Source organism: Mauremys reevesii, linkage group 4 (assembly GCF_016161935.1).
Source record: "Mauremys reevesii isolate NIE-2019 linkage group 4, ASM1616193v1, whole genome shotgun sequence".
Taxonomy (NCBI): Eukaryota; Metazoa; Chordata; order Testudines; family Geoemydidae; genus Mauremys; species Mauremys reevesii.
Genome location: NC_052626.1, coordinates 139,955,779 through 139,980,147, shown reverse-complemented (window position 1 = coordinate 139,980,147; position 24,369 = coordinate 139,955,779). Strand labels below are relative to the sequence as shown.

Below are 24,369 nucleotides of genomic sequence, written 5' to 3'. Positions count from 1 at the left end.
CTGGGCCAGGCCGGGGCCGAGGGGTTCGATAAGGGGCAGAGGGTCTTGAGGGTGGTCAGGGGCTCCCCCAGGATCTGGGGGGGCAGGAGATGTGGGAGGGCACTTTTGGGGGCCCCGCAATCCCAGAGTGGCCTGGGGGATTAGCAGGGAGCCAGGAGCAGCCTGCTCTGCTTTCCTAGCCCCAGCCATGTCTCTTGGGGGAAGGGATTCTCTGGTGAGTACAGGGGGAGTCCTTTCCCTAACCTCGCTGCACTCACCGGTGACGGGAAGCGGAGCGCTGCAGCTGGGAGCCGGCGGAGTGGAGTGTACTGAGGCCAGGCTGCTCCGCTTCCTGCTGCTGCCCGTGAGTGCCTGTCGGGGGGCGGGCCGGGGGGATGGATGGGGTCGGAGCAGTCAGAGGACAGGGGGGTTGGGTAGGGGATGGGGTCCTGGGCGTGATTAGGGATGGGGGGTCTCTGGAGGGGGCAGTCAGGGAACAAGGAAGCGGGGGGGTGGGCAAAGCAAGTTTGATATAATGCGGTCTCACCTATAACATGGTGAGATTTTTTTTCTCTCCTGAGGACCGCGTTATATCTGGGTAGAGGTGTATTGTGCTGATTTTGAAGTACTGTGGGTCTTGTTTTCCAGGATATGCTGTCTGCCCAAAGAAATCATGCTATAAGGATTAAGAAGCTTCCTAAGGGCACAGTTTCATTCCACACCCAGTCAGATCACCGCTTTGTGGGCACTATAGAAAAAGAAGCCACTCCTGCCAAAGCCACTAGCCCAAATAAAAGCAAAGAGAAGGTAATGCTGTTTCTCTAGGTGTGCATTAGCTATTTAGTTTTCTGCCTCGAACTGAGGATACACTTACAAAATGTATTTTACTTAATTTCTGGAAATATTTGCCTGTTCATGAGTGACTACTGCATGGCTAATAGCAAAAATCAGCCAAACAGCTGGTATGGTATTTGTCTGAAGCAGAATAATAGAAGTGCAACTTCTGGCTCTCAGAAGGGATGTAGTAGCTGAAAAAATTCGTTCTAGTTTTGTGTGGGATAATTGTCTTAAGAGCCTCGTGGGAAACTTCTCCTCTGTTGGTAGTGGTTTGCCAAGATGCGTGAATTTGCCAAAACATAGCCCAGCGGTAGAGTAGGCATATCCGTGCCTCCAGGTGTTTAAAATTGCACCATCAAAAGTGACAGTGCTCACTACTTAAGTTTCAGCTAAATGCCTATTTGAAATACTGGCACACGCCAATTTCAGAAACGTTGTGTAGGTAAACCGTGTTTAACTCATAGGAATAGTCCCAAATTCTGTGCTATTTTCAGGTTCTGAATTATGTCTGCCATTTGGTTATTGCCTGTACCGACTACTGGACAGCTATCTTGTAAAACATGTTACATAAACTGCATTTGTATTGACTCGGGCACTTAAAAAGCATGCATTTACTAATTAGTCTCTGCTTCATAATGAATCTTGCTATTTTTCTTTAGGAACCTGAAGAGGGAATAATCGCATATGATGATTGTGGAGAGAAACTGACTGTTCCTTATCAGGCAAAGGATGTGGAAGGATCTACTAACCCTCAGATAGGAGATAAGGCAATATAACTAAATTCCCAAAATATATATATGATCTTTCTGTGAACTACAAGGTGTGACCTTTGCTTTTCCTAGCTATTGCAGTCAAAGAGTAGTTCAGAAAGGAGTGAAGGTTAATATGTGAACTGTTTTCCTCTTCTGTAATGCATTCCCTTTCCCATTTTGGTATTCAGAACACTTCAACCAGGCCTGGTGAATAGCCCTTTTTTTTCCCCTCCCCCTGCCAGTTATACAGAAGATATTTCTGAAGCTCTTGAGGTGTGCTTCATCTAAGAGTTATACATTGCTTTACTGGTAATTACTTATATGGCATCATACATGTAAAGGGTGCTCAAATGGAAAGAGATTGAATTAGTACAAGCTCTTCAGGAACAGTCTAATATGCATGGAACAATTGTCTACATGTTTTCCTGTGAGGACTGTCCAAGAGGAGATGGATGAAAGACGACTTTATGCAAAGTGGATTTGCAGGAGAGGGAGAATACTTGTTCATGGTGTGTGGGAAGCTATTCTTACTGTGAGTGGTATAAAAGGCAGGGACCAATGAAGATCTGGAAGGAATCCCAGGTACAGAGAGTGGAGAGTCTTCAGATGTCATACTACGAAGATATTGTTTGTTCAAGCTAATAACCCCCTTCCTTCCCACAAGACCTAAACTAAAATGGACAGTGTTGTGACACTCAAGCTTCTTGAGGATGGAGACAACTGTAGGATAGAAAGGTGAACTATAGGGAAATTATGCCTTGTATGTGGGTAAGAGAATTGATACAGCATGCTACATGGTTAGCCTGCCTTTAGCAATAGCTGCTTACTGCTCACCTGCTGCTTCAAATGGAGTAAGGGAAGTCCAAAGGGAACCTATTGAAGTAGATGTAAGTGTAATGGGTAAATGTTTGAAGAGCAGTCATCAAGAATGCACTTAAACAGCAAAGGTCCGTACCACTTAGTGGCAGTGGCTACACTGTGTAGCTTTATTCCAGGTGTCTAAAGGCTTGACAGGGTTATTACTGATCCGATGCAACCAAGTTAATGATGGATGATTATGTGGCCGCCATCAGACCGTGGCCAGGTAATTTCTTCTCCTGAGCTCAAGTCCAGTCTTGAGGGCTGAATGTATGGGATTTTATCTCTGAGGCAGGCTATATGGTCAAAAAGTGCCGGACAGTGACTTCAGTCTTCTGAAGTCCTGTTCTCACTGGGATTCTGTCTGTCCCTAGAGTAAGTGTGTGAAGGCGGGACAAGATTGATGATAAATAGATGGCTCAGGCAGTGGTGGTATAAGGAGGGTTTGGGGATGTTTGACCACTGGGAAGCATTTCTGGACAGAGGACTGTTCTGGGATGGACTTCTGGGATGGAGGTTGGCAGAACAGCTTTAAACTAGGAGTTCAGGATGGTTGGGAGATGCTAATATTGAGAGGGAGGAAAATAAACTCAGATGATACAGTAATGGGGAAAGGAACAGAGGACAGGCAAATGGATAACAGGAAATATGATGACAGTAACAGGTAGGCAATACTGGCAGTAAAATGACTATGTAATTGGGTGGGGAATATGGGTGAGGCCAAGCAGAAACAACAAAGGTGTCTGTACACTAGTGAAAAGAGCCTGGGTAACAAGCGGAGGAACTAGAACTACTGGTGCAGGAATTGAAACCATATATCATGGGGATAATGGAAACAGGGTGGAATAGTAGTCAGACTAAAATATAGGTATTGAAGGGTACATGCTGTTCAGAAAAAGACAAAGGCAGGGGTGGTAGAGCAGCACTGTTTATTAATGATGAGGTAGACTAAAGAAATGGAATGGATAAAATGGAAATTGGGTCAAAATCACTTGAGAGAATGGTAACAGAGGCTCCACTGGCATAGTGCTTGTGCATAACCATTTTAGGGTTAGTATTGATAAGTCTTGAGGACCTCAAGAACAGGTTGTAGAGGACAAACTTGGTTCAAGTGATCGTGCATTAATTCAGTTTAAGTGGACGGATAAACAAGAATAGGTCTCCAACTAGGGTCTTTGATTTTGAAAGGGCAAACTTTTTAAAAAATTAAGGGAATTAGGGAAGTGGAGTTGATTTTGAAGAACTCAAGGATCTGAATGTTGAAGGAGGCTTGAAATTAGTTTCTGCAACTTAAAAATATCGGAAGCCTGCATCCCAAGCAAGGAGAAAAAATTCATAGGGATGGATTGCAGATCAAATTGGATGGAAAAAGCATCTGAAACAAGTTACTGTGAGAAAGCAGAATGGATGAATCAGCAAGGAACACTACCTCTTGAAGGCCTTAAAGCATAGGGGGAAAGTGAGAACTGCTAAAAGCCAAGCATCTCTGGACCTTGCAAAGGAAATTAAAACTGATTCTTTAGCCATATTTAAAGAAGAAAGAAAGAAATGGGAGTGCTAAGCATTGAGGATGGGGTGGAGAACATAGATAATCTAGGTTTGGACCAACTCCTAAACAAATACTTTCTTAGTTTTTAACAGGGATAGTGAGGAGCTTGGGGGCAGTGGCAGGGTGACTAATGGGGGACAAGGATAAGGAAGTAGAAATTATCACATCTGAGGTGGAAGCCGAAGCCAAAGCCAAACACTTAATGGGACCATATCCACAGGCCTGGATAATCTCCATCCAGGAATACTGGAGGAACTGCAGCATTGTATCACTTGTTGCTTTGAACTAGAGTAAATGGTGGATTTTCTGTAACTGGAAGTCATCAGTAACGCAGCCAGAGGTTATGGGCCTCCTGCAGAAGTGAGTGGTTGAGGTTCTCTGGCCTGCAATATATACAAGAGGTCAGACTGGATGATCATGATGGTCCCTTCTGGCCTTTAAGTCTGAGTAATACATACCTATTGCTGATAAAAATCAAACCATCATATGCATAGTAGTCACTGAAATGCTTCCAGCTTCCTGAGGTCTTCTATAAGCAATGTCCATGTTTTTGATCTGTATAAGATCAGAAATGCAAAGGTTTGATAAATCTGTACATTTGTATTGTAGCCAATTATTTTAGTTCATTTATTATGTGATGTTATAACTTTACCTTGTTTGGGTGAAGAGCAGTGGCTGGAGTAATACTGCTTTCTCTCTTCCTCCCCAGAGTGCAGACATTTCATTAGCCCTTCTAATAAAATAAATAAGAGTTACTTTTTTCTTCATTTTGACAAGTGTCTCTCTCAAACAGGTTGAATTCAGTGTTTGTGAAGTGAAGAGAACAGGTTCTCAGACAGCAGTTTCTGTCAGAATGCTTGGTCGCAACTACAGCTCCAAGAGGCTTGTGGGGTATGTGGCAACCCTGAAAGATAACTTTGGATTTATTGAAACAGCCAATCATGATAAGGAGATCTTCTTCCATTACAGGTGAGTTACTCCCTTTTATATTGCTGAGTGTTAATTTGTTTTCTGCGTCTCGTGTGCATAAATTCAAATAACTGAGAAACTTCTCATTAACCACTTCCACAGGGCTGCTGCAGGCTTTGCTGTTTAACATCCTATATCTTAAGTATTCAGAGATTATACCGTAGATTAGTAGTATAACTACAGCTAGAGGATTGTACTTTTTTTAGAGCTTCATTGATGGTGGCTTAGGCAGATTGAGACTCCTGGTGCAAAGGTATGCTTTCAGTATTCTGTGAGAGGACTTCCCTTAAGAGTAATGGGGATGACAGACTTATTTTCTGAATCAGTCTTAATTGCCTGCTAGCAGGTTGAAGACACTCTAGCAAGCATATGTAATGGTAAGGAATCAATATCCTAAGTCAGGTAAATTGCCCACAGAGAACTTGGGAATTGATCAGAGATGCAGTCCTGACTTCTAACGAGCTGGGAAACTCTTGGGGATTTGGAACAGCCCTTTTATTTAACATGGGTTTATTTAAGGGATGCTCAGTTTTGGTCTATCCTTCATACAGAATTTAATGCATTATTTTAATAGTTGCTGGTTCAGATTAAGTCTAGTTATTCATGCCCTGAACTTGGATTACTGACAGTGACCTGCTTCATGGGAAGCATAATTTATTTCACTCTGTTCCAATAGCCAAATGGATTACTGTAAACTTCTTGTATGAAGAGATAAAAATGGCTATTGGATAGACTTAAATCTGTAAACACTGAGCAAAATGCTTGCATCCAGACTGTAAGGTTTTGTAGTAATGAAAATGGTGAGCCAGCGGAAGTGTAAAGGTTCTGTCCTTTCCACTTTGTTGCTGAGTGCGTGGCTTTGTTGATCATGTAACTAAGGCAGAACGTGTATAACTTCTCTCATGCAGTGAATTCTCTGGTGATGTTGATAGCCTGGAACTTGGGGACATGGTGGAATACAGCTTGTCAAAAGGCAAAGGAAATAAAGTCAGTGCGGAAAAGGTGAACAAAACACATGCAGGTAAAACTATGTTCAATAACTTCTCTCTTAGCAAAAAGGCACTTGCAGTTTTGTAAGGAGTCCTGGGTTAGTGGAACTCTAGTCTAAAGAACACCTAGGAACACAATTACAGAAACTGTGATAGTGGTGCACAGCAGACCAGAATTGGGCTGGTCACTTTAGGACTTCTAAGAAGAGGGGAGAAATCCCTCAGAAAGAGCTGCTCGCTGTGTCAGGAGAGGTGGGAGCTAATCAAGCAAGAACAGTCTGTAGACAGCAACAGCTCAAAGATAGTGGCCCTTACCTGATTCCAGCTTCTAGAGTATGCTGCCTGAGTTGTATCATGATTGGATTACTCTTGTCTACCAAATACTAACAGCGTGCTAGTGACTGTACAAGACAATTGGCAACCCATGCTATGAAAAGCTTAGTCTAGGAGGGGCATAGAAAGTAGATTGAGTGAGGCCCCTGAGGAAGAGTTGCTTGGGTAACTTTCCTCAAACTTTCAATTCTGTTCATTTGTTTGGGGGCTGATTCCTGACAAAAAAAGGTCTCTCAAAAGGATTTGAGGAAAGAGTTGTTTCCCTGGTATCGGGAGTGGGAGGAAATTCAGTGCCTAGGAGAGAGAGGGAGAGGGAATGATGAGCAATAGAAGATCAGGGTGGAAAGAACATGGGAGTAAGAGGTCACGGTTGTGTTAAGCAGAATAAAAAATGCTTTACAAAAGAGTATTTAGAAATGTCAGTGTCTCTATATAAATCCATGGTGCACCCATATCTTGAATATTGTGTGCAGATGTGGTCACCCCATTTCAAAAAAGATATATTGGAATTGGATTATATTTTCAATTGACATATGCTGAGCAGACCAGTCTCACAATTAAGGTTGTGCACCATAATTTTTCTACTGCATAATGAATAGATGTAAATGTGTGTGAATTCCTAATGTAACTTTTTTTTTTCCATTTGTAAGCCTAGAAGCTGGGAATGAGGGACAAGGCATGGATCACTTGATTACCTGTTCTGTTCATTGTTTCAGGGGCACCTGGCATTGGCCACTGTCAGAAGACAGGATACTGGGCTACATGGACCTTTTGGTCTGATCCAGTACGGCTGTTCTTATGTTCATTGCTCCTATACATAAATCAAGTGCACCAGAAAAGGAAGCTGTAGCTGAGTAGCCTTTGCTCTTGTAGGAAGAATTTAAAATGATATGAAACGAAAACTATGGAATGCAGTTCAGACATCAGTGTCTGCAAAGCTTTAAGTGTAGTGATGCTGTGGAGACATCAGATTCCGGTCTTCTACAATGGGAATGATATTACTGGCTCAGGATGCTCTAACCCACTCAGCCTTCCTGAATAGGCTGCCATGGGATAGAATGAAAATCCTTTGTCTCTTTGGTTTGCTATCCAGTTTCTAGAAGCTTCTGGGTTCTTGATTAACACTTGCCCATCCTTCTACTAGATTCTGTGTGTCTCGGGTATTGTGCTGAATACAGAAACTGCTAGTAATATTGCAGTGTTATCAAATGACCCCAATCGGGGTAAAGGTCTCATTGGGTTAGGCTCCAAATTATGTAATCTAAACAGTGTGTACTATCTGTGTTTTACAGTGAATGGTGCCACTGAGGACGCTGATCCAACTGTCTACATGGGTAAAGTAATTCGCCCCCTGCGGAGTGTAGATCCCACACAGACTGAATACCAGGGAATGATTGAGGTCATGGAGGATGGTAAGCAGAAACAAACTTAACTTGGCACTTCTCTGCATTAAAGTGCCAACATACTGTTTGTAGAGTTGAGATTACTTTTAATGAGTCTGTTCAGCTCACATTTGATGTAGTTTGACAATGAGCTTTGGCTGTAGCTTAGTAAACTATAAACTAGCAACTTATGTAAACTTGAATTTAAAGTTTCTAGCTAGAAAAACCATTGTGTCCAATGTAGAAACACTTCAAAATACTTCCTCATGAAGGAACAGAAATAGATCTTAAACTGTGTTTTCCTTCCCTCTCTGCTAGGGGAGATGAAAGGAGAGGTCTATCCATTTGGAATTGTGGGGATGGCAAACAAGGGTGATTGCCTGCAAAAGGGGGAGACTGTCAAGTTCCAGCTCTGTGTCCTTGGTCAGAATGAACAGACGATGGCTTGTAACATTACACCTTTCCGCAGAGCCACTGTGGAATGTGTGAAAGATCAGGTTAGTGGATTCTTCTTTGAGACGAGTTTTCACATAATCCTAGAAATGCAGGGGTGGAAAGGGCCTTGAGAGGTCATTAAGTCCAGCCCCCACATTGAGGCAGGACTAAGTAAGCCTAGACCATCCCCAACAGATGTTTGTCCTATCTATTCTTAAACTCCCAATGATGGGGATTCCGAAGCCTCCCAGTCAACAAATTCCAGAACTTAGTTTTTGTATTAGGAAAGACTTCCTAACTACCCTTATAATTAACTACTATATGAGTAACCGTCAAATGGTTTTAACTTGTGTAGATCTGAAAGACTGGGACTTGAATTTGAAGGAAAACAAAATTACACAAACATTTGTTCTGTTAACCCATGTGGTCACCCTGTGCCAAGGAGTCATGGGAGCTTGCATCATTCAGCTTCAGTACGCATGCAGCAATTCTCTAAAAAGGGCCGTATTTTTGGAGTTTAATGTACCCACACTACACACCCATATCACGTATCATTTGAAAGCTTATTTTGGGTACGTTTAGATGACGTAATATGTAGAGCTGTTAAGTGGTGCCATAAGCCTCTGGGGAAGATAAAACAACAGTACCCAAAATGAGTGACTTTGTGCACAGTTCTAGAAACCCTCCAACATGATGGATTGCAGTTTGTTGTTGTTTTCAATACTTTAATGTGTGTGGTGATCAAAGTTACCAAACAATGGTGTATTGAAAGATTTGTATTGGTTTTGCAAGGGCAAGTATTTTTTTTCCAGAAAGGAACTTTAGCATGTGGCAAAAATGGCAAATAGAATACTGCAAATGTTGATAACCTGAACTGTTCATCACATTCTTAGTTGTATAATATTCTGACAAGTGATTATATTTTCAATTGACATATGCTGAGCAGATCAGTCTCACAATTAAGATTGTGCACCAGTAGCTATAGGTTGTGCACCATAGTTTTGTACTGCATAATGAATAGATGTAAATGTGTGAGAATTCCTAATGTAATTTTTCTCCATTTGTAAGCTTTTGTACATACAATGTAGTTTCTAGCCTGCTTGGTAGGTTTTTATTTGTAATTTGCCTAGGCATGTAGTACTAGTCTTTGAAATATTCTAGAAACTAGCTTTTTAATTGTGACATTTATGCACAAGTCATTAGTGTTAGAAATGACAGTACACAACTTCATATTATGAATGTGCGAAAGGTGAGAGAGAAGTGGCCTAACAAGAAGTAGTGAGGACAGTCCACAAACAAATCCTTACCTTTGCACTGAAGAGGGATGAAGAGCATGGTACAGTTCTTGACCAGCCATGTCACCAACAATATGACAAACCCATTTGACTTTGAATCACATCCAGAGGTGCTTATTAACTTATGTACTGGACTGCATGTAACCTCAGATTTACAACAGTCTCTACTGAAAATACCAGATGTTGAAGAACAAATGGAGATTTGTGAGAGGTGTACTTGATTCTGATGGGACACACCACTTCAGCCCAGTCAATAAATCTGTCATTAAAACACTTTGCTGGCATGGCCAAGATGACTGAATTTAAGTCTGGCAAGGGAAGGACTTAATCGCAGCAGCTTTCAGTCCAGAAATTTGTTTTCCACAGAGCCTTGTCCTTCACAGGATGGAAAAATGTTTCAGTGGCAACTGTTAGTCACAGACTGACCTGTGCCCCTGCCCCTCTTCCATGCTGATGGAACACTTAAGTGTGATGGTCCACATTACCAACTTACATTGGTATAACTGTCGTTTAGGGGGCGGGGTAGCTTTTCCAGAGCAATGTAGTTATACTGACCTAACCCCTGGTGTAGACAGTGCTGTGTTGATGGGAGGGCTTCTCCCATTGACATAACTATTACCTCTTGTGGAGGTGGAATATGTATGCTGACGGGAGAACCTCTCTGTGTCGGTAGGGTCTCCACTAAGCGCTACAGTGGTGCAGCATGGTGCAATGCTCGAAGTGTAGACAAGCCCTTAAAAGGTCAGACTAAACTGAATTAGGGCATCACCTGGAAGCTCAAGCTGAAAGAATCCAAGAGCTAAGAGCATGCAACAAAGAAATCATGGTGTACATTAGAAATGCCCATGGCTGTCATACAAAAGGCTGGAGATGCATTCCACGCTTTCACTGAATTGGCTGCTGAGTACTTGAGGTAGGTCCTAACAGGATTTGACAAAGCTAATTCTGTAATCAAAATCTTTGACAAATATGACAACAGTAACTCTGAAAACTTTGGAAAGACAGCACTGGATAGGATCTAAGATTGGATGCAACAAATAGCTTGACTGGCGGATGCCCTGTGCCTCCATAGAAAGTTTCTAAACTAAAATGGCATCCAGCAAGCAGTCACTTGTAAAAAAATTTCTAACTATTGCACCTGAGTGTAGGAGCATATCTTCTCCGCACACACACACCCACACACACACACCCCCCCCCAACGATGTGACTGTGATACCCCGTTTGCTATATGCGGGGGTTGGGAGGGAACCTTTTTTAATGTTGCCAAAACAAATGGAGCTCACTGCTTCAGAGATCTACCAAACTGGGGGAGAGCACAACTCAGCCACAGTTTCTGCAGCAAGGATGTTAGTCGCAGTGCTGCATGACCAGAGTGAGAGAGAAGAGAGCTCCACATAGATCTGAATTGCTTGCACCTCAGTCTGTCCATCAAAGAGGACAAATCACTGGCCAAACTCTCCCCATGTGAGGACCGTTCTGAGAGCATGTCAGAAGAGCATCTTGGCAAACAAAGATTTGGATGCCTTCACACATAGGCAAACCAGATATTGGATCACCATTGCAACATGGGTGGAAAAAATGTGGATGAACTACTTTCTATGTTCTTCAAGGGCCCAATAGCATTTGAGCTTCTGCAGGACTTTATTTTTGCAGTGATGCTACTGTTTAGGCACAATCAACTAGTTATCTGTAGTTAAGTCTTCTCTGCACAGAACTGTGTACATTCCAAGACAGTGAAGACCCTGGTATCAGTCATGTGCACATGGGATAACTAGAAATGTCACCAGCACTATTACACTTCAGTGATTCCTGTACAAACTTTTGGCTATTTTTAGCTTTTAGATTGTTGCTTTCAAGTCCCAGAGAAATCCATTGTCTTGAAATAATACATGTTAATTTAACACAAATTAATGCAAACAATTCGAAGTGGTCTTTTTAACATGTTGATGTTGTCATTGTTCATACCCATATCCATGGTAACAGCACCACTTGACAGTCCCATATCCTACCTCATCTTGGAAATAAGCTTTCAGATAATTTGATATGCATGATTTTCTTATGGGAGAAGTCTGTTCCAACTTGAAGTAGTTAGTGGTAACTGTGTCCTGAAATATGAGGGCTAATATCCCTTCAGTTTCTATCATAGCTAATGTCACTGCCAATAGATTATTCGTATAAATGTCTAATCCTTTTTTATTTTTCTACTAAACTTTCTGTCTGCAAGTATCTTGTGGCAGTAAAATCCACAATCTGCTTGGGAAGAGATGAGTGCAGGAGGTGGAAGGATGGAATATGTTGCCATCTTAATTTCAAGGGGCATTCACTTCTTGTATTAAGAGTAGATAGGAACACCTGATAGAGGTTTTCAGCCACTTATTCTCAAAAGAGTTGAATATCTTACCTCCTGCCTCCTTTCATTTGCTTTCTCTGGACCCTTTCTGCTATCAGACATCTAAGATGGAGTGTCTGCAGTTTAACTCAGTATTCCACATAAGTGTTCCCACAAAGAAAGATGACAGTATCAGTATTAGGCCCCAATTTTAAAAACGGACATGTAAAAGTTAGGCTTCTAAGGCCATATTTAGGACCATAAGAGGCCTGACTTCCAATAATGCTGCAACACTAACCTTGCCCTTTAGCTTAATAGGTGTCTAAATATGGATTTAGAAGCCTGATGTTAGGCATCCATTTTTGAAAACCTTGCCTATATTGTCCCTTTTTAATACAACATATAAACAAAGTGGAGTTGAAATGCAATAGTGTGTCCATTTGAAATGACATAAATGAATTAAATTGCACTGCTGTTTTTCAGTTTGGATTCATTAACTATGAAGTGGGTGACAGCAAAAAGCTCTTTTTTCATGTGAAAGAAGTTCAGGATGGTGTAGAACTGCAGGCTGGAGATGAAGTAGAGTTCTCAGTGATCCTGAATCAGCGCACAGGGAAATGCAGTGCCTGTAATGTATGGCGTGTCTGGTGAGGAATTGGGATTATCTGGTTTAATCAGGAACATATAATCAAATCTCTTCATTTGGGGGGGAACACAGTGTTTCCTGTGTGGGAAAGTGATGCTTGTTTTATATGACAAACCTTAATGTGCTTTGTGTTAATTGGCATATTTGGTATATGACTGCCTCCTGTATTATCAAACATGGTATAAATCCTGTTCTTAATAGCCACTCGATGGACAGCAGCATTCCTGCCTATTGAAAGGATTAGTATTGTAATTTACAATGGGAAGCACAGGTAAACCAAGTAAAATAATGAAATTAGAAGTCAAGATTTAATAGAATGGGCCACAGGGCTCAGTGAAATATGAGACAAGGTGGGTGAGGTAATATCTTTTATTGGACCAACTTCTGTTGATAAGAGACAAGCTGCATAAGTTTGAAAGCTCTTCAACCTTATGGAGCTTCTCTTATCAACAGAAGTTGGTCCAGGTAAACCACCTTGTCTCTAATCCTCTGAGACCACCATAGCTACAACAGCATTGCATACAACATGTGCAAAATGTGTGGCAGTTCAACAAGGGTTGGAGTCAAAGCTTATGACTAGCATTTTACTGATATTCAAAAAACTTCATTGCAGCTCTGCTGTATTTAGAAGCTGCACACTTGCATTATAAACACCTTTCCACTAATCCCTTGCTGGTAGACATTTAACTGCAAGAAAATGTGGCAGGCAGCCAACTTTTATTTTAAGTGCTTTGGAAAACTGAGTGTTATGCACTGAGGGAGCTTTTGAAAACTATGCCAAATTGGGGGAGAAATCACCCTGAAGCGAGTGTAGAACACGGAGAGAAGAAATACTTTCCTGCCCTGTGCTGGCTAAGAGTGCGCAAATCAAGGTAGAGATTTGTAGAGGTTTGAATAAATTGCTTTGATTTTTTTTTTGAATGGCTGACCATTAATACACCAGTTTTTACTTTAAAAAGCCTTTTGCAGTAGCAGCTAGAGGCACACAAACTTTAAAGCCACATGATCACTCTCAAAAATGGGCAAAGGCTATATCAAAAAGCTTCTTGCATTTGAGTTAGAGCTAATCAGCCTTTGTTTCTGTCTCACTGAAGTGAGGGCCCCACCAGGGAGAACACTGCCACCATTTGCAAAATATTTAACAAAGAAGCTGACTGCAGTAGCCTCCCAGCTATTCTTAAATGCTGCGAGAGGTATGGGCCGGCCAGTCAGTCTTAGATAACCAGGTCCCAGACAACAGGGTCTTTGTTTTTCAATTAACTTCAAGTATTGTGTGTCCAATGTAATGACTTGAATGTAGGAGTTATGCAGTCACAGTGGCCTGCCCTCACTCAGGAAGCAGGCAATTCAGGCTTTCTGCTGGATCTTCCAGATGTATTTCAAGCATATTCCTAAAGAGAGGGCATTAAGCAGCAGCCAGATTAGGGGGAGTGGTGCTTTCTCCAAGCTGTGCATACAGAGTGGCTGAGTGGTTATGGTGCTCGACTACAATCCTGGTAGTCCTGAAAGTCATGGGTTTGTCTCACTTAACTTCATACTGTGAAAGCCTGCCTCCAGTTCACCTGGCTTCAGTATGGCTATCTGATCCATTGTGAGAGCAGTCAGAGGTGGTTGGATGTGATTCCTGTACCATTGGCTATAAGATTGATGTGCCTTAACTGCATCAGCCTGAGGAGCCATTGGCTATGGGGACCTATGACTTTGACTGTGTGCCAAATTTACATGCTCCCCTAATTCTTATGTGAGGAATTACTTTAAATATCAAGATCACTGGGCATCTGCACTAACCCCTTCTGAGATGAATAGGTAGCTCATGCTAGTCAGAGCTATTGTTCCAAGCTCTGCAGACTCATGCAGTTTACAGTTAAAGTTTTTTTGAGGTCATCTCTGCAACTGTAATAGCCAGTTGGTTTCCCAGAGATTCTGGAGAGTTGTTGGCATGTTGTACCACAGCATATGGTTCCTGAGCACTGGCATTAAGCTTAATTGGGATGTGACAAACACATGGACTGACTGTTGGTTTGCATTGAGAGGAAAGATTGTAGCTTCCTGGCTAGCTGTAGAGGATAAAGCTCTGTGGCCCCCTGCTGCCATCTGAGAATCCAGAGGCTGCAGTAGATATCATAGGACCTTGAGGCTGGTATAATGTACTTTCCAGAAACCCCATCTCAAAATGAGATGACTTCTTTAGTCTCGATTTCCTTTTTGTCTTGGTACAAATTATCCAATTCCCTGTTGCGTCATGTGTCTTCTTCCCAAATGTTAGTACATTGTCCAGGGACTGGCTGGTGCTCCAAATAACTAGCTCTATTTCTGTTACAGTGAAGGCGCAAAGGCTGTTGCTGCTCCGCGTCCTGATAGACTTGTTAATCGTTTAAAGAGCATTACTTTAGATGATGCCAGTGCTCCTCGCCTAACAGTTCTTCGTCAACCAAGGGGACCGGATAACTCAAAGGTATACTCTTACGATAATAGCCTAGTGTGCAAAATTACTCTCTCTAAGTATCTAGAAATGGTAATAAAATCTTGATTCTTCGAGATATATTGTCCATAGGATTTGCGCTCTTGGTGCACATGTACCCCAAATACATGAGATCAGATTCTTTTTTGCCAGCAGTATCCACTGCCAATATCACTTCTCTGTGTCACTTTACTGGCTCCCCTTCTCTATGGAGCCAATGTAACCTGCCTGTCGTCATCTTAAAGAGTCTTCACAGCCTATCCCCACCTTAACTCTGTCTTATTCATCTAGATACCTCAACTCTGATTGGCCTATAGTACCAGTCTCTCCCCACCTATTTGTAAAGTTTTCAAAACAAGGAAGCAATTTCATCCTTTTTCCCATGCTGTCCCTTGTGCTTAGGAGAAGTACCCCATAAGCATCCACAAAGCTACCTTATTATCCTCCACCTTAATTATCTGCCATGATGCCGCAGAAAAACTTGACAGTGGTTAGGCCACTGACATACAACTGCCTATCATGCTTACCAACATTGTCCTGTTTTCTTGTACTCTTCCCCAGACCCTGTCTATATCCATCTGCTGCCTCTTGTCCTATACATTGATTGTGAATCTTTGTGGCACAAACTGTCTTTGTACAGCACCTAGCACCATACTGTCCTAGTCTAAGACTAGGGCTTGTAAACACCACAGTGATAAGTAACTTGCTCAATATGGACAGGAGGACCTACATTCTGTAATTGTGACCACCAGAACTGGACATAGTATTCCAACGGGGTTGCACCATAGCTAACAAAGGGGGGAAATAATCTCTCTACTCCTGTTCGAGATTCCCCTTAACGCATCCTAGGATCACTGATGCTAGCAGACCAGGTGCCAACTCATGCCCAGGCCTCACCGAACACTGACAAATGGATACCTGGAAACCAGTCTAGTTCACCTGTGTTAGAATTGTTAAAATAGATCTTAAGTTTATAAGAATGTGTTTAGTGTTTTGACTTCTTCTGAAATGCTTTTGGGTTGCTGAATGTGTTACTCTATAACATGGGATGCAGATATGAGATTAACACTTAAGTGTTTGCTTTGTAACTATAAAACTGTTTACTATGAGACTGGAAATCCCCACAATCAGGAGAGAAACATTACCACGTGTGAACTTGTAGTAAACTAGTACAAGTCATGTTCTGCCCATTAATAGAGATTTATAGACACCAGATGAACCATTTGTAGAACATTAGTGGACAAAAGACCTTGATTTGCTCCTCCTACACCTGTGAAGAGGGGAATGTGTACAAACCTTTGTACCTTCCACCAGAGTTCAGACTGTGATGGGAATAAGTCCTTGACCAGAAGGAACCATATCACTATGCTGCTTAGAATTTGGAGAGGGCAATATTTCTAAGTATAAGCAAGAGATCCCCACACTGCTTCACTTGGGGTAGCCCTCAAGGACACAGAGCTTGCACTTTACAGCAACTTCTCTAACTTTTTTTGAAACCTAAGACTATAATTCTTCTGTGTGTGATGTTTACCTGCTTTAACCTTGTAAGTAGCTCATTTCTTTTTCCTAGCTAACACTTTAGTTAGATTTCAGGATTGGCTACAAGTATTGTCTTTTTGAGAAACTGTAAGGTACAATTGACCTGTGGTAAGTGACTGACAGCTCCTTTGGGACTAGGAGTAACCTGAATATTGTGATTCCCTTTCTTCCTCTCCCCCCCGCCCCCGATGTAAGGGACCATCTATTACAAAGGCAGGCTTGCCTCATCATTTTTGTTGCTTTCCTCTGTACTCTCTCCAATTTGTCCACTTCTTTCCTAAAGTGAGGTGCCCAGGATTGGAAACAGTACTCCATTTGAGGCCTCATCAGTGCTAAGTAGAGGGACAGTTACCTCCAGTGTCTTGCGTACAACACTCATGTTAATACACCCAGGGGTAATAGCTTTTTTCACAACTATATTATATCTTGGCTCGCAAATTGAATGAGTCAACAGTAATCCCTGGATCCTTTTCAGCAGTGCTACTGCCTAGTCAGTTACTTTGAATTTGTATTTGGGTTTTTTCCTTCCTTCCTATGTGAAGTACTTTGCACTTCTCTATTGAATTTCATCTCTTTGAATTCAGAACAATTCTCCAATTTGTCATGCTTCTGATGCCTAATCCTACCTTTCAAAGCCCCTGCAACCCCTCCCAGCTTGGTGTCATTTGCAAATTTTATAAACATACTGTCCACTCCAGTCTCCAAGTCATTAATGAAAATATTGAATAAGAGCCTACCAAGGATTAACCCCTGTGGGACCCAGTTTAGATATGCCCTCCCAGTAACAGCAAATCATTGATAACTACTCTTGAGTGTTGTCTTTCAACCAGTTGTGCACCCACCTTATAGTAATTTCATCTGGATCATATTGCCCTAATTTGCTTATGCAAATATCATGTGGAACTGTCAAACGGTTTACTAAAATCTACGACACCTATGTGATGCTGTTTGCCAGACTTCACCTACAGTACATGCCCGGGAGGAGGGTTGAAATCTGTCTACCCAGCAGACACTGCATAGACATGAAGATTAGTCCTCTCCCTGTTAAATATGATAGACCCTCTTCAGGTGTGAACAGAATACCCTTCTCTTCACCTATGCCTACCAAGACTCTGGTGGCAAATCCTTCTTTGGGGTGGAGGGAGCTTATCTAGATCACTTTCAAACACAAGGTCTGTGGTCCCCTCAGAAGTTCATCTACAGCCCAGAGCCATCTGCCTGGCATACAAAGCATTTCTGCCTTTACTCCAGGGATCCATGGTCCAGGTGCTGACAGACAGCACCACAGCTATGCATTATGATGACGGGAAGGAGTAGGTAATCTCCACTGATACTGAGGGAAATGAGGCAAGATGCATGACTGATCTTGATAGCCCAAGCTATAGGCAGTTGTGGTATTAGGACCTTATTCACCTTTTACCATCACCTTACTGGCCTTACCCAACAGTCTTGCAGAACAATGGTCAGATCATGCACCTGGACCCTGCTTTCTTGTATCTGACAGCCTGGATATTTGATGGGATGACGTCCACTGAAAGAAGCTGTTCAGCTGAAGTTCAGAACATTCTGCTCCAGAGCAGGAAAGCCTTAACTAGACTGACTTGGAAAACTACTTCTTCCACTTAGTTTTATATCTGGGCATCTCAGTCCCAGCTATTGCCCTTGACTGCTCATTTCAGCACTAGTGGACTGCTGACTAGCCCTGAAACAATGCGGAATATTTCCAAGGGTCCATCCTACTCCTATTCAGGGCCATACTGTACTTTGCCACCCTTCAAAGCCTAGATTTTTTTTTTAAACTTGTGTTTTTCCCCCCTCATTTTTTTCCGTGTTTGGAGACTGTTCCTATTTCTAAAATCTTTAGGGCAGCTACTTGGAGCTCAGTCCCCACACTTACAATATACTGTTCCTTGGAAGAGGCTTCCAGATTGGATGCCTGCTTTGACAGGGTTGTCTTGCAGTCATTATCTAAGTACGAGTCCTATTACCCACCCTGCCAAGGAAACGCGTAACTTTTGGTTTGAGTCACCAGAAGTGCATCCATGTGGACAATCTCTGAAAAGGGTTACTTACCATACTGTAACTGGCTCTTGTGTTGTCCACATGGGTTCCATAATACACCCTCCTTCTCCACTACTGTGGATTCCTATTCCTCTGGGATTCTGTATTGGCGAAGGAAGTAGAGATGATTGGGCCTGCTCTGCTCTTTATCTGGCATGGGGATACAAGAACATTAGGGTGCACCGGTGTCCTCAGTGGACACTACTGGCTAAAATAATCTGATCCTGTTTATATCGGCCACATATGCACCAAGAGTAGAATGGGTGTGGACAATACATCACGAAGAACCACATTACTATAAGGTAAGTAACCGTTCTTTTTGTAACCTGTGTAATGCTAAATGCTGATTAAAGCTAAATCTGTTCTTAATTTGTTTAATCCATTTAAATGTAAAAGTCAAAAATCAAGGCTTCCTGTCTTGCTGTGTTTGCCACTCAAGCTGCTTATCCTGGAAAGAACTGTAATGCATGCCCACCTTGCACTAACATGATTAATCCAAATTTCAGAGCTGGCAGATGATCCTAACTGTCTTTAAGGATGACAAATTGATTGCTAGAAGGAAAAATGTACTCTTCTGCAACAACCCATTTAAAACTCCTCTAGAGAAACAGCTTCCTAATGAAAGAGCCTGTTCTCCTTTGTGCAGAAATAATCCACCTAGGGGAAAGAGCTGGAGCCTCAGCTCATTGAATTTCATAGGAACTTTCGTTAGCATGGAGGAATCTGGGGGAGCCCAGCAAGCTCATGCCTCACCTGTGTTCCCTCTAAGGTGTGTGCCTGCACGGCCACACAGGAGGCCACAGGTGAGCGTGGATGGGAACAGTGGGCTGAGATGCTGGGTAGTGATGGTAGCTTGGGGTGTGCAGGGGTCGGGGGAGATGAGACTCCTCTCTCTCCCCACGCAGCTGTGTCTCTCCCCTGGTGAGCACAGTATCTTGATTATTAGAATGTGTTTTGTCACTGTGAGGGGTTGGTTCACAGACATCCCCCCCCTGGGAGCTGCTACCTGATGTGCCAAGACTACTTCTACCCCTGCCTTCCCTGCCAGCTCGGGGCCCCAACACCCTGTCTTGCTGAGCCAGACACTCCCATCTGCTCCAGCAAAGACCCAGGGTCTGAATTACTTGCCCCAAAGCTGCAGGTTTACCTGAAAGCAGCTAACAGAAGAGTGCTTGTATTTAACAGTCAGATGCCCAATTCCCAATGGGGTCTAAACCAAAATAAATCTGTTTTACCCTGCATAAAGCTTATTCAGGGTAAACCCATAAATTGTTCACCCTCTATAACACTGATAGAGAGATGCACAGCTGTTTGCTCCCCCAGGTATTAATACATACTCTGAGTTAATAAGTAAAACGTGATTTTTATTTCCTACAGAAAGTAGGATTTAAGTGGTTTCAAGTAGTAACAGACAGAACAAAGTAAGTCACCAAGCAAAATAAAATAAAATGTGCAAATCTGTCTAATCAAACTGAATACAGATAATCTCAACCTCAGAGATGCTTCAGTAAGGTTGGTTTTTTTTCCTCAGACTGGACACCTTCCACTGAGCACAATTCTTTCCCCTGGTACAGCTCTTGTTCCAGCTCAGGTGGTAGCTAGGGGGTTCTTCATGATGGCTCCTTCCATCTCTGTTCTGTTCAACCCATTTATATATCTTTTGCATAAGGCGGGAATCCTTTGTCCCTGTGGGTTTCCACAGCCAGCTCCCTCTCCCCCACACCCCAAGAAAAGCACCAGGTTAAAGATGGATTCCAGTTCATATGACATGATCACATGTAACTATAAGACCCCAAGCCTTCATTCCCCCAGCCTGACTCACAGGAAGGCTTGCCTGCAAACAGAGTCATCCAGTCAATTGTCCTGGTTGATGAGCCATTAAGATTCCAAACCACCATTAATGGCCCCTACTTTGCATAATTACAATAGGCCCTCAGTTATATTTCATATTTCTAGTTTCAGATACAAGAGTGGTACATTTATACAAATAGGATGACCCCACACTGTAGACAATAAGCTTTGTAATGATACCTTACAAAAGATCTTTTGCATGAAGCATATTCCAGTTACATTATATTCACTCATCAAATTTTTATAAAACCATATAAACTGCAATGTCACAGTCACCATTTGAATAGCCAGGAAATAATGCCTCAAAACAGTCAAGACTGCCAGAGAGATGCTTCTAGCAAGCTCCATACTGGTTGATATTTTTAACTTCATGTAAAAGTCTTATAAACCTCATTCTTGGCCATTACCTATCTACATTATTTTTTCTCATCCTTAAAAAAAAGGCAAAAATAGTATTTCAGTCCCTGTCTTACCACTGCATAATAGGCCAATTACTTGGATCAACTGGCAGAAATTTTTTTGTGTTGAGGTTAGTCACTGGATCAATATAACATTGCCCCTCAACTTCAACTGTGCTCTGAATTCAGAAGTAAGAGCATGTGTCAAGCATTCCATGAAAAGCTTTAAGTATCAGGCTGGAGGAATGAGCCTTTCCCATTTATAGATTGCAAAGGAACAGTCTCTAGGTAAGAAAAAGTTGAGACAAATTCTGATGAATGTGTTTTTGGTTGAGCTCCCCTTGGGGAAACTACAGGGACTGATGGTTGCTATGTGCAACCTCATTAGGGTGAATGTCAGCTGTGCACACTTTTGTTGATGAAATTCAATGTTGATAAATGCAAAGTAATGCACACTGGAAAACCTAATTCCAACTATACATATAAAATGAGGGAGTCTTAATTAGCTGTTACCACTCAAGAGAGATCTTGAAATCAATGTGGATAGTTCTCTGAAACAATCAATTCAGTGTGCAGCTGCAGTCAAAAAAAAATGTTGACAATTAAGAAAGGGATAGATAAGACGAAAAAAATCATTGCCTCTATATAAATCCATGATACGCCCACATCTTGAATACTGCGTGCAGATGTGGTCTCCTCATATCACAAAAAGATGCATTGGAATTGGAAAAGTTTCAGAAAAGGGCAACAAAAATTAGGAGTATGGAACAGCTTCTGTATGAGGAAAGAGTAATAAGACTAGGACTTTTCAGCTTGGAAAAGAGGTGACTGGGGGGATATGATAGAGGTCTATAAAATCATGACTGGTGTGGAGAAAGTAAATAAGGAAGTGTGTTATGAGAAGGAGTAAACAACAAGAACTAGGGGTCACCAAATGAAATTAATAAGCAGCAGGTTTAAAACAAAAGGAAGTATTTTCACACAGTACAGTCAACCTGTGGAACTCTTGGCCAGAGGATATTGTTGTGAAAGCCAAGACTATACCATGGTTCAAAAAAGAACTAGATAAGTTCATGGAGGATATAGGTCCATCAATGGCGATTAGCCAGGATGGGCAGGGATGTTATCCCTAGCCTGTTTGCCAGAAACTGGGAATGGGTGATGGGATGGATCACTTGATTACCTGTTCTGTTCATTCCCTCTGGGACACCTGGCATTGGTCACAGTCTCAAGACAGGATACTGGGCTAGATGGACCTTGGTCAGCTGACCCAGTATGGCCACTCTTTTGAAATTCACCCAGGGTGGCCACAGAAAGTCCCCCAGTGCAGCAGAACTGTTGTAGTGGCACTACATGTGAATGGGTAGCATCAGTTGGGTGCACAGAGGACACTGTACTGCCTGTATGTGGCACAACTGGGTTCCACCCTAGCTATGCACAGGCCACTATAGAAAGGGGTTTAAGGAATGGAAGAAGTCCATGGTTACATGTATCTATCTAGTGGGCATGGCAAGGAATGTTAGACCAGTGTGCAGGAATCACAGGGTCTGGTACAGCATCTGCAAAGAGGATATGTATCTACTCTGGCCACAGGTTGGGATGCTTGTTCTGTAACCCCCACCCCACTGTGCCTCTATTTCCCCATTTTCCAGATGGGAATAATGATGCTGATCTTCCTCTGTAAAAACACTTTGATATTTATAAATGAAAAGCAGTAAATATTGTTGGCCTTTTTATTTGTTTTAAAAGGAAATTACCAAAACTAGGACTAATGAAAAATTTTTTGTCTGATTTCCAATAATGACAATTCCCTGTTGTGGATTTAAACCTCCCTTAGCAATGTTCGCAAAGCTTTTTGTGGGCAGGAGGACACGTAGTTTATCTAGGGGCCTGATCCTGCAAGGTATTACTCGTGTAGCTGTTATGTGAGTGGCCTCATGGAAAGTAGAAGAACTTTCATGTCAAGTGAAAGTTTGCCTGAGCTCATGTGTTTGTAAAGTGCTATGCAAATTTACAGAGCTGTGTGTGTCTCACTGTAGTAACTGAGACACTGAAACATTGTATGTGTGCATGAGACTCTGAAGGTGAACTTGACTGCTACTTTAATTGTCCAAGCTGATCCAGTGTAAAAATATAAACCACATGAAAATTGAAAGTCATACAGACTATTCAAAGTGCTTTGTATTAATACAAGAGGATGGTATGGGGAATTTGAGTGTTTTTTTTTAATTTTGAGCCTTCATGTCCTGATTTAAAAAGAAACATTTACCTTGATTTCTAAATTGCGGTATTATATTTTACATTCAGATGAGACCTTTAAAGATGAACCCCTGTCTGAACATTAAATATCTCAAGCATTTTGCATAAGTGGAAAAGATTCTTCCTATCCAAAATTCCCCTTCTCTTTCCAAACTACTGCACAGTGCTCTGTGCTGCTGGCCTAGCTGGCTGCTGATTTTCCTCACCAGGTGGCTGCCTTTCAGTGGTACATTTATATGCATAGTTTGCAAAGCATGCACTGATCCTTGTGGAAGGAGGCTGTAGGAATGAACAGATAGGAAAGGTCTGTGTGACCTCAGCAGTACCTAAGACCCTGCTAGGTACTAGCAGTAGGACGTATTGAGCTCTTGGTGGGATAAGGGCTGTTATGAAAGTACGGAGATGATGGCACACATCCACATTACCTCAATATTGGTGCTGCACATAAAATACATTCCATACATTGATGGAAAAAATTAGAGGGAACACTGCTCCTCACCCTTCCAGGTGTGTAGAGGGGATTCTTCAGGGTTAAAGGAAAGGGTATAGCACACAGAGCCTAGGTAGAACTGCAGACAAATGCATGGGAGCTCTGTGCTAACTTGTTCATATTTGGGGACAAAGCTGGCTCATCAGAAATCCTAACACTATATCCTGTTAGAAACAACACATGAACAGTGGGCTACACTTGAATATTCCAGTTCTCTCAGTTTCTCCATGTCTGTTAACCATATGCATTATTTCACATTGCAGTTGATTAATGAGGTTTTATGTCATTACAGGGATTTGGTGCAGAGAGAAAGATTCGTCAAGCTGGTGTTATTGACTAATTGATCCATAAAGCACATAACTAAGTATGATCAAGCAGTGGGAGCTGGTGAAGGGTACTGAATATCTCCCTATTCATCCCTTCCAAATTCTAAGAAGCTGTTACACCAGTTTTAACACCTTCCTCATGTTATGTTTAAAAAATTTATGAAACCATTTTAAAATTATGCACAGTTGCATCCTGAAGACTTAAGGTGGCGCCTTATAGTATCACATTTTAGACGCTTTTTGAATGGTGCATTTAACGCAACTGGTAACTGCAAATCTACATTGCCTATGTAAGTGAACATTATAGACAGTTCTACTCTGGTAGACCTTATGAAATTCTGCACTAAAAAGATATATATATACTCTACCTTCATTATTTCTGCCAAGGTGTTACTATGCCTTAGCTCTCAGTTGCATTATCTTCCCCTCCATGTGAGAGGCTCACTTCCTGTTTGTTCAGATCTAATTCTGAGGACCATATGAGGGTGGACTATATTAACTTTTTTTATATAAATCTGTATGAGCATTCAGATAACTTTATTAAGTTGATGGCCAAATGTTACAATGTTGTTTTTCATATCTCATTTAAACTTGAGTCCATGTAGGAAAGTTCTGTTAGATCTCAGTGAAA

General features: G+C 41.9%; 1 protein-coding gene across 3 annotated transcripts in view; it reads left to right on the top strand.

The window, feature by feature from the left end:
* Positions 1-23,875, top strand: part of CSDE1 (cold shock domain containing E1) — a 44,917-nt gene extending 21,042 nt beyond the window's left edge. For all 3 annotated transcript variants that reach the window (XM_039534619.1, XM_039534618.1, XM_039534617.1), the window contains 9 exons: positions 628-786; positions 1,476-1,583; positions 4,769-4,944; positions 5,853-5,965; positions 7,559-7,678; positions 7,967-8,145; positions 12,191-12,354; positions 14,676-14,808; positions 23,705-23,875. In XM_039534619.1, coding sequence (XP_039390553.1) covers positions 628-786; positions 1,476-1,583; positions 4,769-4,944; positions 5,853-5,965; positions 7,559-7,678; positions 7,967-8,145; positions 12,191-12,354; positions 14,676-14,808; positions 23,705-23,752 — 1,200 coding nt within the window. In that variant the 3' untranslated portion in view covers positions 23,753-23,875. The remainder of the gene's footprint in view (positions 1-627; positions 787-1,475; positions 1,584-4,768; positions 4,945-5,852; positions 5,966-7,558; positions 7,679-7,966; positions 8,146-12,190; positions 12,355-14,675; positions 14,809-23,704) is intronic.
* The last annotated feature ends 494 nt before the right edge of the window (positions 23,876-24,369 follow it).